Source organism: Anomaloglossus baeobatrachus, chromosome 1 (assembly GCF_048569485.1).
Source record: "Anomaloglossus baeobatrachus isolate aAnoBae1 chromosome 1, aAnoBae1.hap1, whole genome shotgun sequence".
NCBI lineage: Eukaryota > Metazoa > Chordata > Amphibia > Anura > Aromobatidae > Anomaloglossus > Anomaloglossus baeobatrachus.
This window is the reverse complement of record NC_134353.1, coordinates 180,003,277-180,019,589: the sequence shown is the minus strand read 5'-3', so window position 1 is coordinate 180,019,589 and position 16,313 is coordinate 180,003,277. Positions and strand designations below refer to the sequence as shown.

General features: G+C 43.0%; 1 protein-coding gene across 1 annotated transcript in view; it reads left to right on the top strand.

Moving 5' to 3' along the window:
- The window catches only part of PALLD (palladin, cytoskeletal associated protein), a 551,568-nt gene that overhangs the window by 336,898 nt on the left and 198,357 nt on the right, over window positions 1-16,313 (top strand). The window contains exon 10 of the mRNA XM_075347256.1: window positions 3,464-3,812. Coding sequence (XP_075203371.1) covers window positions 3,464-3,812 — 349 coding nt within the window. The remainder of the gene's footprint in view (window positions 1-3,463; window positions 3,813-16,313) is intronic.

Genomic DNA, 16,313 nt, shown 5'->3' with positions numbered 1-16,313 from the left:
ACAAATCTTACTCTAGTCAGGGATTGAAGTAAGATTTTAGCATAAGGCACACCGCAGTTTATCATAAATTAGATAAGCAGATGTTGCTAGTCCTCTTAATGCCACGATCCACTCTATCGTCGCCCATTTTGGTAGAGCTGGCCAAACTAATGTCGAAAGTTGCCAAAAACTCAACATGAGGACTTTTTAAAGTGTTTTATTACAGATTTTTGACGTATAAACTTTGATGAATTGGGACCTAGATATCATATGAAATTAGTATGTTTTTAGATTGATTGAGGAAGAAATCCAAATCAAAAAGCACCACTGCACTCGGTTGTTAGCTTAAGTGAGATAATTGTAGCAATTACAGTGATCAAGTAAATTGTTCCATGGGTTCTATTCTTGTGATTTAAACTTTTTTGATCACCATTTTACAACAATCATTGCTATAACCGGACATGAATGAATGACTGATTGATATTGTTTCCACAAAAATAAGACCTACCCCAAAAATAAGTCCTAGCATTACATTACAGGATTTTTGGGGAATGCTTGACCTACTTCAAAAATAAGCCCTAGTTACAGTCAGGGCCAGTGTTAGATGAAGTCAAACTGCGCAATTTATCAGGGACCCTACTCTCTTAAGGTGGTGTCACACACAGCGACGGCGACAACGACGTCGCTGCTACGTCACCATTTTCTGTGACGTAGCAGCGACGTACCGTCGCTGTCGCTGTGTGTGACATCCAGCAACGAGCTGGCCCCTGCTGTGAGGTCGCCGCTCGTTGCTGAATGTCCTGCTTCATTTTTTGCTCCTTGCTCTCCCGCTGTGAAGCACACATCGCTGTGTGTGACAGCGAGAGAGCGACGAACTGAAGTGAGCAGGGAGCAGGGAGCCGGCGTCTGGCAGCCTGCGGTAAGCTGTAACCAAGGTAAACATCGGGTAACCAAGGGAAGCCCTTTCCTTGGTTACCCGATATTTACCTTCGTTACCAGCGTCCGCCGCTCTCACGCTGCTTGTGCTGCTGGCTCCCTGCTCCCTGCACGCCAGAGTACACATCGGGTAAATAAGCAAGGGTTTGCTTATTAACCCGATGTGTACTCTGGCGTGCAGGGAGCCAGCGCTAAGCAGTGTGCGCTGGTAACCAATGTAAATATCGGGTAACCAAGCCCTTGGTTACCCGATATTTACCTTAGTTACCAAGCGCAGCACCGCTTCCACTCGTCGCTGCTGGCTGGTCACTGGTCGCTGGTGAGATCTGCCTGTTTGACAGCTCACCAGCGACCATGTAACGACGCAGCAGCGATCCTGATAAGGTCAGGTCGCCCGTCGTGATCGCTGCTGCGTCGCTATGTGTGAACCCAGCATTAAGGCCCCGTCACACTAAGCAACATCGCTAGCAACATCGCTGCTAACGAACAACTTTTGTGACGTTGCTAGCGATGTTGCTGTGTGTGACATCCAGCAACAACCTGGCCCCTGCTGTGAGGTCGTTGGTTGTTGCTGAATGTCCTGGGCCATTTTTTAGTTCTTGCTGTCCCGCTGTGCAGCACAGATCGCTGTGTGTGACAGCGAGACAGCAACAACTAAATGAGCAGGCAGCAGGAGCCGGCTTCTGCGGAGGCTGGTAACCACAGTAAACATCGGGTAACCAAGAAGCCCTGTCCTTGGTTACCCGATATTTACCTTTGTTACCAGCCTCCGCCGCTCTCACTGTCAGTGCCGGCTCCTGCTCTGTGCACATGTAGCTGCAGCACACATCGGGTTAATTAACCCGATGTGTGCTGTAACTAGGAGAGCAAGGAGCCAGCGCTAAGCGGTGTGCGCTGCTCCCTGCTCTGTGCACATTTAGCTGCAGCACACATCGGGTTAATTAACCCGATGTGTGCTGTAACTAGGAGAGCAAGGAGCCAGCGCTAAGCATTGTGCGCTGCTCCCTGCTCTGTGCACATTTAGCTGCAGCACACATCGGGTTAATTAACCCGATGTGTGCTGTAACTAGGAGAGCAGGGAGCCAGCGCTAAGCGGTGTGCGCTGCTCCCTGCTCTCTGCACGTGTAGCTCCGTGCGGTGGTAACCAAGGTAAATATCGGGTTGGTTACCCGATATTTACCTTAGTTACCAAGCGCAGCATCTTCCACACGGCGCTGGGGGCTTGTCACTGGTTGCTGGTGAGCTCACCAGCAACTTGTGTAGCGACGCTCCAGCGATCCCTGCCAGGTCAGGTTGCTGGTGGGATCGCTGGAGCGTCGCAGTGTGACATCTCACCAGCAACCTCCTAGCAACTTATCAGCGATCCCTATCGTTGTTGGGGATCCCTATCGTAAGACTGATAAGGTTAAGGTTAAGATTGTTTAAAGGACCTTTGATGGCTTCACAGTCATGTAACATAATGTAATCAAAGGTCTCTTAACTGCAGGAGTCTAAAAGAACTGAACAGGAGACAAGCTGGTATGCAGGACTGGCATTAGGGAGAAGGGAGAGCAAACTGAGCGACTCCACAGGGCCCCCATTCTCCCAAGGGCCCACAGTGTTTATATCTTGATGATAAGACTGCTTAAGGACCTTTGTGACATCACGTCATGGGACCAAAAGTCTCTTTATTGCAGGAGTCAAAAACTGAAGAGGAGACAGGCTGGTGTGTGTGTGTGTGTGTGTGTGTCTGTGTGTGTGTGTGTGTGTGTGTGTGTGTGTGTGTATAGATAAATAGATAGAAGGATACATACACACGTGTTACGCACTGGGTTTAGAGAGTTATGCTGATTTTTTTGTGCAAGACTAAATGTGGATTGTTGTTCATGGGAAAAAAAATAAAACATCCCCTGAAAATAATCCCTAGCCCATCTTTAGGAGTAAACAAATCATATAAGACCCTGTTTATTTTTGGGGAAATACAGTACTACAGTATGTGTAAAGCCAGCCCTGCAGTTTGCAATCTGAAAGAGTCTGTTCTGTTTTCCTGCATTATGATGTGCTTGTACCGGGTAAGCCTAAATTTCCGGGTTAACGTGGGTGTTATGTGTAAGGCTGAATTCATGAAAAATTTATTTAATAAATCGATGTGTGAATATTGACAGAATCTGACTCCAAGTAAAGCTAAAGCAGCTTCTAGCTTTTGCATTCTTTGGAAAGGCACTTTACAATATGTGACAACGATAGGACTTGGTTGCCACCAAAGAACATTGGCTTCCACTGGAAACATATGCCATCAAGGTTGGAGGCAGTAGTACCACACCTTTGCATCTGGAAACGTATGAGTATAACTTGAAGAGTGAAAGATCTAAAATTACCAGCTCCAAGATTTACCAGCCTTTCTTATGATAAATGGACAGATTACACCAGAGGTTTCCTTTTTCTGAATATACATTTGATATTGTTTTATTACTGGAACACTAGCAGACATTCTGGAGTACTTCCATGTTATTTCAAGGTGAATCATTTTTTTTCATATACTTTACAAACTCTTTTCTCTTGTTTGTAGTGACTAATGAGCGGACCAGAAGTGATGTGTCAAGTGGAGAGATTAGTGGTTATGAGTTCCAGAAACATCCATTCTCTTCTCCAACAGCAGCTAAAAGTAGTGGCCTTGAAATGCCATCAAAGAAAACATTGGAGTGTTTTCCGCCAAGTCATCCAGACTCCAAGCCTAATGTGGAAAGAAGTCATCTGCAACTTAATACCCTGGAGCGGAAAAGTAACGGTGTTCACAGCAATAATGGTGTAAATGGTGTAAATGGGAATCAAGAGAGCAAGTACTATACTGCCATATCTCCTACCACATTGGCTTCCCCCACCAAAGAACCACCACCCGTGCCTTCCAAGCCTAAACTGTGAGTACTACCATGGATATTCTGTTATTAAATATCTTCCTTCATTAGATAACCATGACACAATAGATTTGCTATTATATCGTAGTATTAATTGGGCTTTTTGTATTGGTTTATTAACCCATTTTCTCCGTTCATGACAAGGCAGATATACAGGTCTTTCATGCATGGGGTTTTAAGAGCTCCAAAATGTTTTCTGTCGGATAGTCAATTAATTTCTGTTTCTTTTCTTTGTAAAAATATGGAGCTTAATTGTTATGTCATTTCGATATTCATTTTTTTTCTTTTGCTGATACTTGTGACAGTATGATGAAAAACAAAGAAATTCATGACTGTTATTCACATTTTTTTCTTGTTTTTGTATGACCAAAAGGACCACAAAAATACATTTTGAAATTGTGGTTCCTCTTTCCATAACAAGTATTTTTATATATCAGACACAAGGTTGCTTTTTTTACAGGTGAAGCACTAGCAACATCAATTCAAACTTTCTTTTTTTCTGTTTTTTTAATTTTTCCATCCCTTTTATCTATTTTACATATTGTGCTCTCAAAATATCTGAAAATAGCTTTTGGGAGACATTGCAATATTTAAATACATTTATATCTGATTTCCCCTGTAACTGGGCCGAGCATTTAATCTTCATTTACAGGGCAATCTCAGCTTCCTGAGTATAAAACATGGTGGAGACTTAAATTCATTAGCACGTATAAACGTTACTAATAAAAAATTACCTACAAACTAAAATACAGCAAACACCAAGTCCCAAAGTGTATGATTCAAAAATACATAGGTATAGGAGGAGGGCTCAACCTATTTCCCCCTCAATCTCAGCTTCCTGCCTGTGTGTGATACAGTACTATGTAGTAATATGCGTACTGCCTGGACAATGAAAGTCTTTGGGTAGTTCGGAGCAGTTATTACTCTTTTAGTAAGTAGCTGTTAATACAGCTCCAGTATGTCGGTTAGCTTAACATGATCTGAAATGTACTATTGGCAAGAAAAGACACCCATCATACAGTTATTGGGAGTAGGTGGTGCTAATAGTATGACCTGAACTGATAAAACTCAAAGGAACCATAAATGTGTTAGTATTTGAAGAGGTGGTGACTGTGAGAGACACCTATACATATCAATGTGTAACCAGATAAAAATAAATTTTAGCAAATTTTGATTAAACATGATAGTTTCCAAGTTTACGAACCTTGAGCCAAAATTAGCACTTATAAAACCAAAACAACAAATGAATTATTGGTCTCATCAAAATGTAGTTAATTGACATAGATTTGTAAAATGTCGGTAAATCCAATTTAGTGCTTTTATTATTGTAAGCGGCTTTATTTTATAACTTTATGTTATTGCGCCTACTTGTATTGAGCCAGAAAACCCTAGGTATTAAAGGAAATCTATTGGAATTTGCTCTGTTTAACAAATGCCGTATGGTATAAGGTGTAAAAATACCTTTTCAGCCTAATAATTGTGTAAATCAGAGATTTCAGTAGTAGGAAAAAAAATGAAGTTACATCACTGCCACACAATGGACCGTACAAGCCATCGGGGTGGAGTTGCAGTACTGATCAGTCGTGGCTGTAATTATGCCTACTCTTCTTTGTTTGATGTCCAGTTCACACACAGAGTGGGCCGTCAATCAAGAAACAGTAAGGATAATTTCAACTGTGATTGTTCAGTGCTGAAACTCCACCCAGATGACCAGAAACAAGCAGCGCGCAGTATGGATATAACTTTATCTTCACTTGGCTTTATAAGCCCCACTTACATATCAGCTGAAAATCACCCACACCCTCTGATATCATCGGGATGCACTGACAGTCTAATGTGTATAACATCCCGATATATGATGATCGGAGAAAGGAGGATCTAACACATTGGATTTCCGATTGCCAAACCATTTGTTCTCCAAGAGATAAGTGGAGTCTGGTAGTGGCTCTCACAGAGAAAAGAGGAGTGATCGGTTGAGCTAAGCATTCCTGTGTACGGAAGACTCAAGAGAGTTAAGGCCCCCTTACACACAATGACGTATCTAACGATATATCGCCGGGGTCACGGATTCCATGACGCACATCCGGCATCGTTAGCAACGTCGTTGCGTGTGACAGTAAGGAACGACCATTAATGATGGAAAATACTCACCTTATCGTCCATCGTTGACACGTCGTTCCTTTTCAAAAAATCGTTGATTGTTGAGCACGCAGGTTGTTCGTCGTTCCCGAGGCAGCCCACATCGCTACGTGTGACACCTTGGGAACGACGAACTGCAGCTTACCTGCGGCCGCTGGCAATGTGGAAGGAAGGAGGTGGGCGGGATGTTACGTCCCGCTCATCTCCGCCCCTCCACTTCTAGTGGGCAGCCGCTTAGTGATGCCGCTGTAACGCTGCACGAAACCGCCCCCTTAGAAAGGAGGTGGTTCGCCGGACACAGCGACGTCGCTAGGCATGTAAGTCCGTGTGAGGGCTTCTAACGATTTTGCCCGTGACGCACAAACGTCGGGGGCGGGTGCTTTCGACAGCGATATCGCTAGCTATATCGCTGCGTGTTACACCCCCTTTAGGTGCCTGTCGAACAACCGTTCAGCTGACAGCTATCTGTTGTGCATGGCTGTGTGATAATAGAATCCATTTTGTTCTTACAGCGTCTGTCTTGCCTTATAACTAATGATGTCATAGGGTTCAGCTAGCACTGATGGGCGGGGAAGTTTCACATTTCTTTTGACGCCCCTACTGCTCTTATTAATGTATAGTTTATCGGGAACTTATCCTTTGTTTGTGACCCTATATAAACAGGTCACATGTACTAATAAACGAGAATTCTTTGAGTACACTATACTCAGGGGCACTTTGCATACTACGACATCGCAAGCCGATGCTGCGATGCCGAGCGCGATAGTCCCCGCCCCCGTCGCAGCTGCGATATTATGGTGATAGCTGCCGTAGCGAACATTATCGCTACGGCAGCTTCACAAGCACTCACCTGCCCTGCGACGTCGCTCTGGCTGGCGAAACACCTCCTTATTAAGGGGGCGGGTCGTGCGGCGTCAGAGCGACGTCACACGGAGGCGGCCAATAGAAGCGGAGGGGCGGAGATGAGCGGGACGTAAACATCCCGCCCACCTCCTTCCTTCCGCATAGCCGGCGTGAACCGCAGGACGCAGGTAGGAGATGTTCCTCGCTCCTGTGGCTTCATACACAGCGATGTGTGCTGCCATAGGAACGAGGAACAACATCGTAACATCGGTATTTCCCAATTCATGGAAATGACCGAGGCTACACCAATGATACGATTACGACGCTTTTGCGCTCGTTAATCGTATCATAAAGGATTTACACACTACGATATCGCCTGCGACGCCGTATGTGCGTCACTTTTAATTTGACCCCACCGACATCGCACCTGCGATGTCGTAGTGTGCAAAGTGTCCCTAAGTGTGTGTGCTATTTTGATTTCCTGAGCGCTCATAAAACAAATCTTATTAATTTGGAGTTGAAGAGGCATAGATGGAGTGTATTTTGCTCACAATGGAGGACTTCACCTTTCTCATACACAAGGGTAACATGTTCCCTTTAGACAAGTGGGCATAAAGTTGTAGAACATTAAAAGTAAATCTACTATAGTAAAATGTAGGATCTAATGGTCCCTGTGGGTTAAATGGCAGAAATCTTTTAATCAGGACTGCTTACAAGTATAAATCAAGTGATGTGCCTGGAAAAACCTTCAAGAACATTTGTGGTCTGCAACATTTTTGGGATATTAAAATGTCCGATATAACTAAATATTCACTTATCTGGCATTATGATGGCCCCTTCTGAGGACAACTTAGCCAAAAATCATATACAGCCAAAAACGTTTTTTTCCATACACACTAGAAAAAAAGATTATAAGTAATAGACTTCTACAGTTCTGAGTACTGATATGAAGATACGGTATAAATGGCAATTACTGTAAAATTAAAATTACAATCACTAAAACTGTATAAGCTTCTTCAATTTCCTAAAAAAAAATACAGAAGCATCAATTTTTAATTTTCTCACAGTGGAAAAAGAGGCCTTATTTTTTAGACTGTCCTAGAATTTACAGATGGTTGACTTCCCTGAAGCTCCTACCTTGACTTGTACAACACTTCATTAGCTTTTCCCTGCCCAGTACAGTATTGCTTTCTTCAGTGTTTGCTCATTTTTATATGCATTGTTTTTATATAGTTATTACACTTCTCAGGATGAATATTTGTATTATGTGGAACAATCTTTGAGGTTGCGTTGTTCTGTTTGAAACACAGACATTACTCAGGCGGTGATATAAATCATATTGTACATGAGGAGACCATAGAAGGATCAGGCCAGGTCTTATTTCTAACCACACTGTTAAACCTCAAGCCAAAATAGCTGCCAATAAAACGGACAAACTTGACGGCTCAGGATACATCATCCCAGACTTGGCTAATTATACAAGAATACAAATTCTGATGTTTTTAAAGAAGAATGTGCTTACTCTTAAAGAACTATTATCCATGTTCCCCATACCACTGAAGTATCACCTGACCTTTTTTTACACTTCTACATTAAATAAATGCTCACCTTTGCCACTAGGCCTAACGTTAGACTCAAAGATCATACTCTTTTCAGCAGCCACATTATCAGCAATAAACTGACTCAGACCCCATTGACTTACATAGAAGTAGTTACTGACTGTTTAGTACAAATGTCATTGTGTACAGTAAAGGAGAATGGAAGCTGTGATCAATAACTATTGTGAGTGGTGGATCTTGTATTATCTACTGTATAAAGAAGTGTTACCTGTCATTTTAATCCTGTCTATGATGATAATGAGACTGCTGAAAAGTTATATCAACAGAACAGGAAATATCCTTTCAGGTAAAGACAATAGGTACCTTCAGCTCAGGCTATACCCTTATGTCTGTATATAGCAAAAGTGTAATTTATAGTGCATAATGGTTTCATGCAACCTTGCATAACTAAGTAGAAGATACCATCTTGGAGGTCATTAAGGATGGCCATATATATTAGATGGCTGTCGGCAGAACAATGCTTCGGCCAATCGTTGGGCCGACAGCTATCTCAGTCAACACTCCCATACATAGAGCACTCACTCGGCTGAGCGCTCCTGTGTTCTCTATGGGAAAACCACTGGCTGACATGTTGGCCAGCGGCTTATCTTCAGTACACTCCCTGACAGAAGTTCTGTTGCTTATTCATGTTATGTAAATAAAAGCTTATAAGCTGACTTTAAATTCAGCCATTGGTTTAATAAATTACTCTTTTGAAAGCTGAAACCCTCCCAAATTTGGTTTAGGTTCTGAAAATATAGTTGCTGCAAAGCTGAAATATTGATCATTTAATGAACACAGAAAGGTCAGATTTTGTCAAGACAAAAGTTTTGTCACCTTCTCATATAATGCACCCAATCCTAGTTTACATCCTCGCCATTTACATTTACATCATGCTCACTAAACGATCGGTTAATTAGTGGGTGTGTAAAAAAAGAAACCCAGCACCTGAGACCTTCACTTGAACTTCAACTTGACCTCTGACACATGCCAAAAATCCACCCTGTGACCAAAGCCTTGATTAGCAAGAGCCTGAAGACCAGATCCACTGCAGAGGTGGCTGGCACCTTTAATGTGTCTCAGCGTCAAGTTCAAAGAATTAAAAAGAGATTTGAAGAGACTGGAGATGTTTTTGACAAGCCCAGGTCCGGCAGACCCCGCAAGACAACTGCTCAGGAGGAACGTTTGTTGGTTAGAAAATCCAAAGACAGCCCCTCTTCCATTGCAGCAGAGCTCCAACAGGCCTGGTCACCTCAAGTCCCTGTGTCAACTAGAACAGTTTGTAGGATTCTGTCTCAAAATGGCCTCCATGGTGGAATCAGTGCCCAGAAGCCAGAACTAAACAAAAGGCAATTAAAAAAACATGTAGCATTTGCCAAGTCCCACAGCCTGCTAAACAGATGGACGCTGGAAAAGTGGCAGAAGGTGGATTTCTCTGATGAATCGTCAGTTGAATTACACCAAAGCCACCGCAAATACTGCAGGAGACCTACTGGAGCCCGTATGGATCCAAAATACACCCAGAAAACAGTTAAGTTTGGTCGTGGAAAGATCATGGTCTGGGGTTACATTCAGTATGGGGATGTGCGGAGCATTTGCAAGGTGGAAGGCAATATCAATAGCCTAAAATATTAAGAAGTATTAGCTACCTCTTACATTCACAATCATAAAAGGGGTCAAATTCTGCAGCAGGATGGTGCTCCATCTCATACATCCATCTCTACAACAAAGTTACTCCTGGCAAAGAAAATCAAGGTGCTCAAGGACTGGCCAGCCCAGTCACCAGACATGAACATCATTGAGCATGTTTCAGGTAGGATGAAAGAGCAAGCTTGGAAGACAAAACCAAAGAATCTAGATGAACTCTGGGAGGCATGTAAGACTGCATTCTTTGCTATTCCTTATGACTTCATCAATAAATTGTATGAATCATTGTTGAACCACATGGATGCAGTCCCTCAAGCTCATGGAAGTCACACAAAATATTAAATATGGCTCTAATAGCACCACTACTTCATTCACCAATGTTATGCAACATATCTTTGTATTAGAAGTTAATTATTTCTTTGAATTTCACATTACTTTCTGTGGGCGACAAAACATTTGTTTTGCCAAAATCTGACCTTTCTGTGTTCATTAAATGATCAATATTTCAGCTTTGCAGCAATTTTATTTTCATAACCTAAACCAAATTTGGGAGGGTTTCAAAAGAGTAATTTTTAAAACCAATGGATGAATTTAAAGTCAGGTTATAAGCTTTTATTTACATAACATGGATAAGCGACATAACGTCTGTCAGGGAGTGTAGAACAATGCGATTGGCATCTTTCTCGATCATCAGTTGGCCGGTGCACCATACACATTACATCATTAGTCGATATTGATCTATATATTCAAATGGGGGCTCTGAGAAGTTCAAGAATCATAAGAATTCTCATTCTTTAGAACATCTTGTTATAAAAAAATTAAACATGGGGTGCTAAAGAGTACTTAATAGATAAACTGCACCAAACATAGCCTTTGTTGCAAACTTGTTCTCTTTTTCTAACTAATCGTGGTACTTTGGAAATACAAGTAACTCTAGGTTTCACCCATGTACAGTCCTCTAAGGTGAGCCCTATGTCTGGATTTCCATTGCAATCTGCGAAAAACTGCATTTGATCAGAACCACCATAGATCCCTGTTGGACCCATTCACTTAAATGAAGGCAATGTTGTCATTGTGGATACTATATGGCCTCTGTCCTAGGAGTATTCATCTCTTTCTACCAGGACAAAGTCTATACATTGTCCATAGTGTCTCTTGTTGGCTTCATTCAAGTGGGTTCCAATCGAAATGCAGTTTTCTTGGGATACCAACAAATACCCTGACGTACTGATCGGCATAGAGCACTATAGAAGTGTGAACCTAGCCTAAATGTGTTGGTCAGTAATAAAAATAGGAAATTAATGTCCTTAAATTTATATTTTATGCAGTTTACCAATATTCTTTGGGTATGGATTCACGTTAAGTATTTGAAGGAGAAATTTCTGCACCATTTCTGCATCTCTTGGCAGGAAAAACGCTGTTTAAAGCACCACTCCAGTGTTTGTTTTTTTCCACCCTGGAGTGGCACTTTAAATTTAAGCCCCCTTTCACATACTCACCTTCCTGTTTCTTCATCTTTTACTGATGCTGCTCAGGTCCCGCGGTGCCATCTTGTGCCTATTGACTGGCTGGAAGTCAGAAGTTACGTCACAATCTCCAAATGCATCTCTGAGAGCCAGAACGGGACAAGAAGGAGGCTCTTACAGAGATGTATGGAGTTGTGACCTCCGGCACACTCTATGAAACACTGGAGCTGCCGGCAGATCACCAATCACAGGAGACCAAACAGAGCGACACTGGAAAAAGATGAAGATGGCGGCAGGTAAGTATAAGACAGGGGTAAGGTGACTTAGATTTAAAGTACCACTTCACCGGTAGAATAAATATAAAACGCTGGAGTGGTGCATTTGTTTGCAAGCGGTTTTGGTGCAGATTTTCCCCATGCATAAGCAAGAGTGAAATATGAAAGACTTGACATCCTGCAGATTTAAATCTTCACCAAATTTGCAAGTCAAAAATAAGCAACATGTGCATGAGACTTTGCGATTCTGGCCTCAGGAAACCCTTCAGGTTTTGGGACAAATTTTCACTGAACAAAATGTTACAAATTTGCAACTTGAACACAGGCCCTTAATGTCTGAAGTATACTACCTTCATGATCTTCTGCTAGAAGCTTTAAGCTTTGGTCTTGGGTTTTGGCAAGTCTTCTTCCAGACTGTGCAAAAGACAGGGCAACATTTTGTATGTCTACCAGGCTGTGTGTGAAGGGTGCTCTTTAACTTCTCATTTCAATAGGTAAAGAGAGCCCTCTACTCTGTCACTGCTGATATATGGCAAGAGAAGAAAGCAGGCTTTTAAAAAGCATCAAAATGCTCAGAAGTTGCTTCTGCAATGCAACTGATGCAAGAGATGCTCCTCTGTTACTCTTAAAGGGTTCCCCTTTCAGAAAACATGTTTTCATATCCAGCAGTAGCTCCCTAGCTGCCCGTTCTCCTCTTAAGGGCACTTTACAAGCTGCGATATCGGTATCGATATCGCTAGCGAGCGTACCAGCCCCCGTCGGTTGTGCGTGTTGGGCAAATCACTGCTCGTGGCGCAGAACATCGCTTACACCCGTCACATGGACTTACCTTCCCTGCGACATCGCTATGGCCGGCGAACCGCCTCCTTTCTAAGGGGGCAGTTCGTGCGGCGTCACAGCGACATCACACGGCAGCCGTCCAATAGAAGCGGAGGGGCGGAGATGAGCGGGCGGAATGTCCCGCCCACCTCCTTCCTTCCTCATTGCCGGTGGACGCATGTAAGGAGATGTTCGTCGTTCCTGCAGTGTCACACGTAGCGATGTGTGATGCCGCAGGAATGACGAACAACCAGCGGCATGCACCACCAACGATATTATGAAAAGGAGCGACGTGTCAACGATCAACGATTTTTGACGGTTTTGCGATTGTTGATCGTCGCTCCTAGGTGTCACACACTGCAATGTCGCTAATGACGCCGGATGTGTGTCACTAACGACGTGACCCCGACGATATATCGTTAGCGATGTCGCAGCGTGTAAAGCACCCTTTAGTCTACAGATCTAACGTCACGTCTACAGAACAGCCAATCAGTGTGCTCAGTGTCTTGTGCCATCTACAAGGGCAGAGATGCTGAGCTTGCTAATGGGCTGCAGCAATGTCTATGTGATGTCATCCCTGCAAACAAACAATAAAAACCAGGGATGGCAGGAAACTGGACCCAGCTCCTCCTCATAAGTTTCTATTACTGCAGAAGACAAAAGAAAGTCTTCTGAAAAGGATAACACCTTTAATAACAAAGATCGGGAAAACCTGTTGTTCTTCAAAAGTTGGAAAAGGTTACACAATTTCCATGACAATTGTTTTTTCTTTAAACTGTATGAAATAGAATATAGTTAAGTGACTTGTCTTGTGCAGCAGTTGCATCATCTAGTTTTAGTTGTTGCATGACTATAGTTTATGTACTGGTGTTAGGCTGCCTAATTCACGATGATTGGAAGGGTCCTGCTATGGCCACGGCGTACGTGCACACATGATTTCCTCTAGTTTACATGATTGACATAACTACCAAATAAACAGAAAATAACATTACGCTCACTGCAATCTGCAGCTTGTAACAGTTATCATTTGTGTTTCCATGAATTAAATTTTTGTTTCTGGAAGAAACTCTGCAGATTGAAGTAATTTGCATCAGAGAAGACTTGTGATAGTACTAATGGACTTGTGTATATTGCAGATTGGAATCAAGTTGTATAAAGAGAAGAATGTGTTATGTTCTCGCTTATATCAATCAATTGGCTATAAATATTTAGTTTGTAAATTGATGAGGTTGAAAACATGCAGCTAAACATTTCTACTGAATATATAGGACCATTAGTCATGCACCATGCAAAACGCAACCTCAGCGGCACCATGCATGGCATTGGATACTTGACAAGTTTACAATATGTAGCAATCACTTATTATTATTTCCAGCAGTCTAGAGAGGTATAATGGTTAGGACATTTGTTATTTCAGCCTCCCGACAGGCTTTTTTGTCTTCAACACACACCATAAATCGTCACAATTTCCAAAAACAACCTTTTTTTAGTAGTAAAAGGAACATTAATATCAAACGCTAAGTGGCATGAAGCTCCTCATAAATATAAACAGAGCAAGGGTCAGTAGAGGTTCGGCAACTTATACAGGCCCTTAAACTGATATTATGGTGCATCCATACGGTATGCCATAAAATCTAATATTCCAGATACCAATTATGTAACATCCACCTTAATGGATCTTTTTCAAACATTCTTGATAGATAAATAGGCCCATGATAGGGGAATAGGTTCTGCAGTAGTTGGGGTGTATATGGGGTGCCGTGTTCATCGGTCATCCTGAGAATGTATGCCGAGGTACAGGTGGCATGGCGTCGTCGGCTTTATTGTAGTAATGACAACTTTGCAGGATTGGAGATGGATGACTTAGGAGGGTAGAACTGGACTCCCAACCTGTAGCTAAAACATGACTGTGGAGAACTATGGATAAACTTGTCACAAAATCCTGTACATGTCACAGAACTCTGTCACGTCACAGCAGGCGATAAAAAGTGGCACATATAGATGGTAAATAAATGATATCTGCTTCCATTTAGAGTTAAACCCGCATCTGAAACCAATTGTAATTTAGTGGCTTGCTTACTGTAATCTCATTCATGTGGTGATAATCTGTAATGGATTTCAATTTATGCAATCAGCTAAGCAAACACTAGCAAATGTAGGCCAGTTCTTATTCTATTTGGCCATCTATTTATGTATGTATCTTTCTTTGTGTATTATGCTGGTGTCACACATAGCGACGCAGCAGCGATCACGACGGGCGACCTGACCTTATCAGGATCGCTGCTGCGTCGTTGCATGGTCGCTGGTGAGCTGTCAAACAGGCAGATCTCACCAGCGACCAGTGACCAGCCCCCAGCCAGCAGCGACGGGTGGAAGCGGTGCTGCGCTTGGTAACTAAGGTAAATATCGGGTAACCAAGGGCTTGGTTACCCGATATTTAGATTGGTTACCAGCGCACACAGCTTAGCACTGGCTCCCTACACGCCAGAGTACACATTGGGTTAATAAGCAAACCCTTGCATATTTACCCGATGTGTACTCTGGCGTGCAGGGAGCAGGGAGCCGGCAGCACAGGCAGCGTGAGAGCTGCGAACGATGGTAACCAAGGTAAATATTGGGTAACCAAGGAAAGGGCTTCCCTTGGTTACCCAATGTTTACCGTGGTTACAGCTTACCGCAGACTGCCAGACGCCGGCTCCTGCTCCCTGCTCGCTTCAGTTCGTCGCTCTCTTGCTGTCATACACAGCGATGTGTGCTTCACAGCGGGAGAGCAACGAGCAAAAAATGAAGCAGGACATTCAGCAACGCGCGGCGACCTCACAGCAGGGGCCAGCTCGTTGCTGGATGTAACACACAGCGACAGCGACGGGACTTCGTTGTTACGTCACAGAAAATGGTGACGTAGCAGCGACGTCGTTGTCCCCATCGCTGTGTGTGACACCACCTTTATGCAGTTCATAGCAACTTATCCCTGTTCACACTTGTTTTTTCTGTTTGGAAGTGCTACTCAGTTTTTATCTATCTATCCACGAAAGGCAGTTATTAAAGATTTCCCCTGACCCACTTCTATTTATCGCAGGAAACTGCACTTGTGTAATGATATAAGTCTCTATAGGTTACTTGCCAATTTGCAACTCTGAACTGATAACGGTCTTTCTTTTCCAGATGCTGAAGTGGTGTGAGGTGTGATAATGGAGGCAGTGGAATACAGAGCAGTCATCAAGTGGAAAGTTGTGAGGAGCCAGGGAACCGAGGGAGCAGATACGTTATGCATATGAAGATGGTCTTGGATAATTTTTTCCACAGACCCGACACTAATTTTGACATTTTGGGCTAGGTGGCAAATGGTTGCTCTACGATTTTCCAAAATGGTAGCCTCCACTTGTTGGATGGTGTGTTCATCGATAGAGGAATGGGGTTGCCCTGGAATTGGAGCCGTTTCCACCAAAGTTCGACCACACTTGAAATGATGATGCCAGTTCTTGACTTCATCATATGATGGGGAATTGTCACCATAAACTTCTTTCATCTCTTCAAACATCTCCCTTGGTGTGCCGCCTTTCAAGTAAAGGAACTTGATGACTGCTCTGTATTCCACTGTTCCATTATCACACCTCACACTACTTCAGCACCAGTAAAAGAAAGACCGTGTTACACTAGGTGCCAAGCGCGAGGCAAAAGGGAAGGGAAACCCTGTGTCTAGGGAAAGGGAAGATG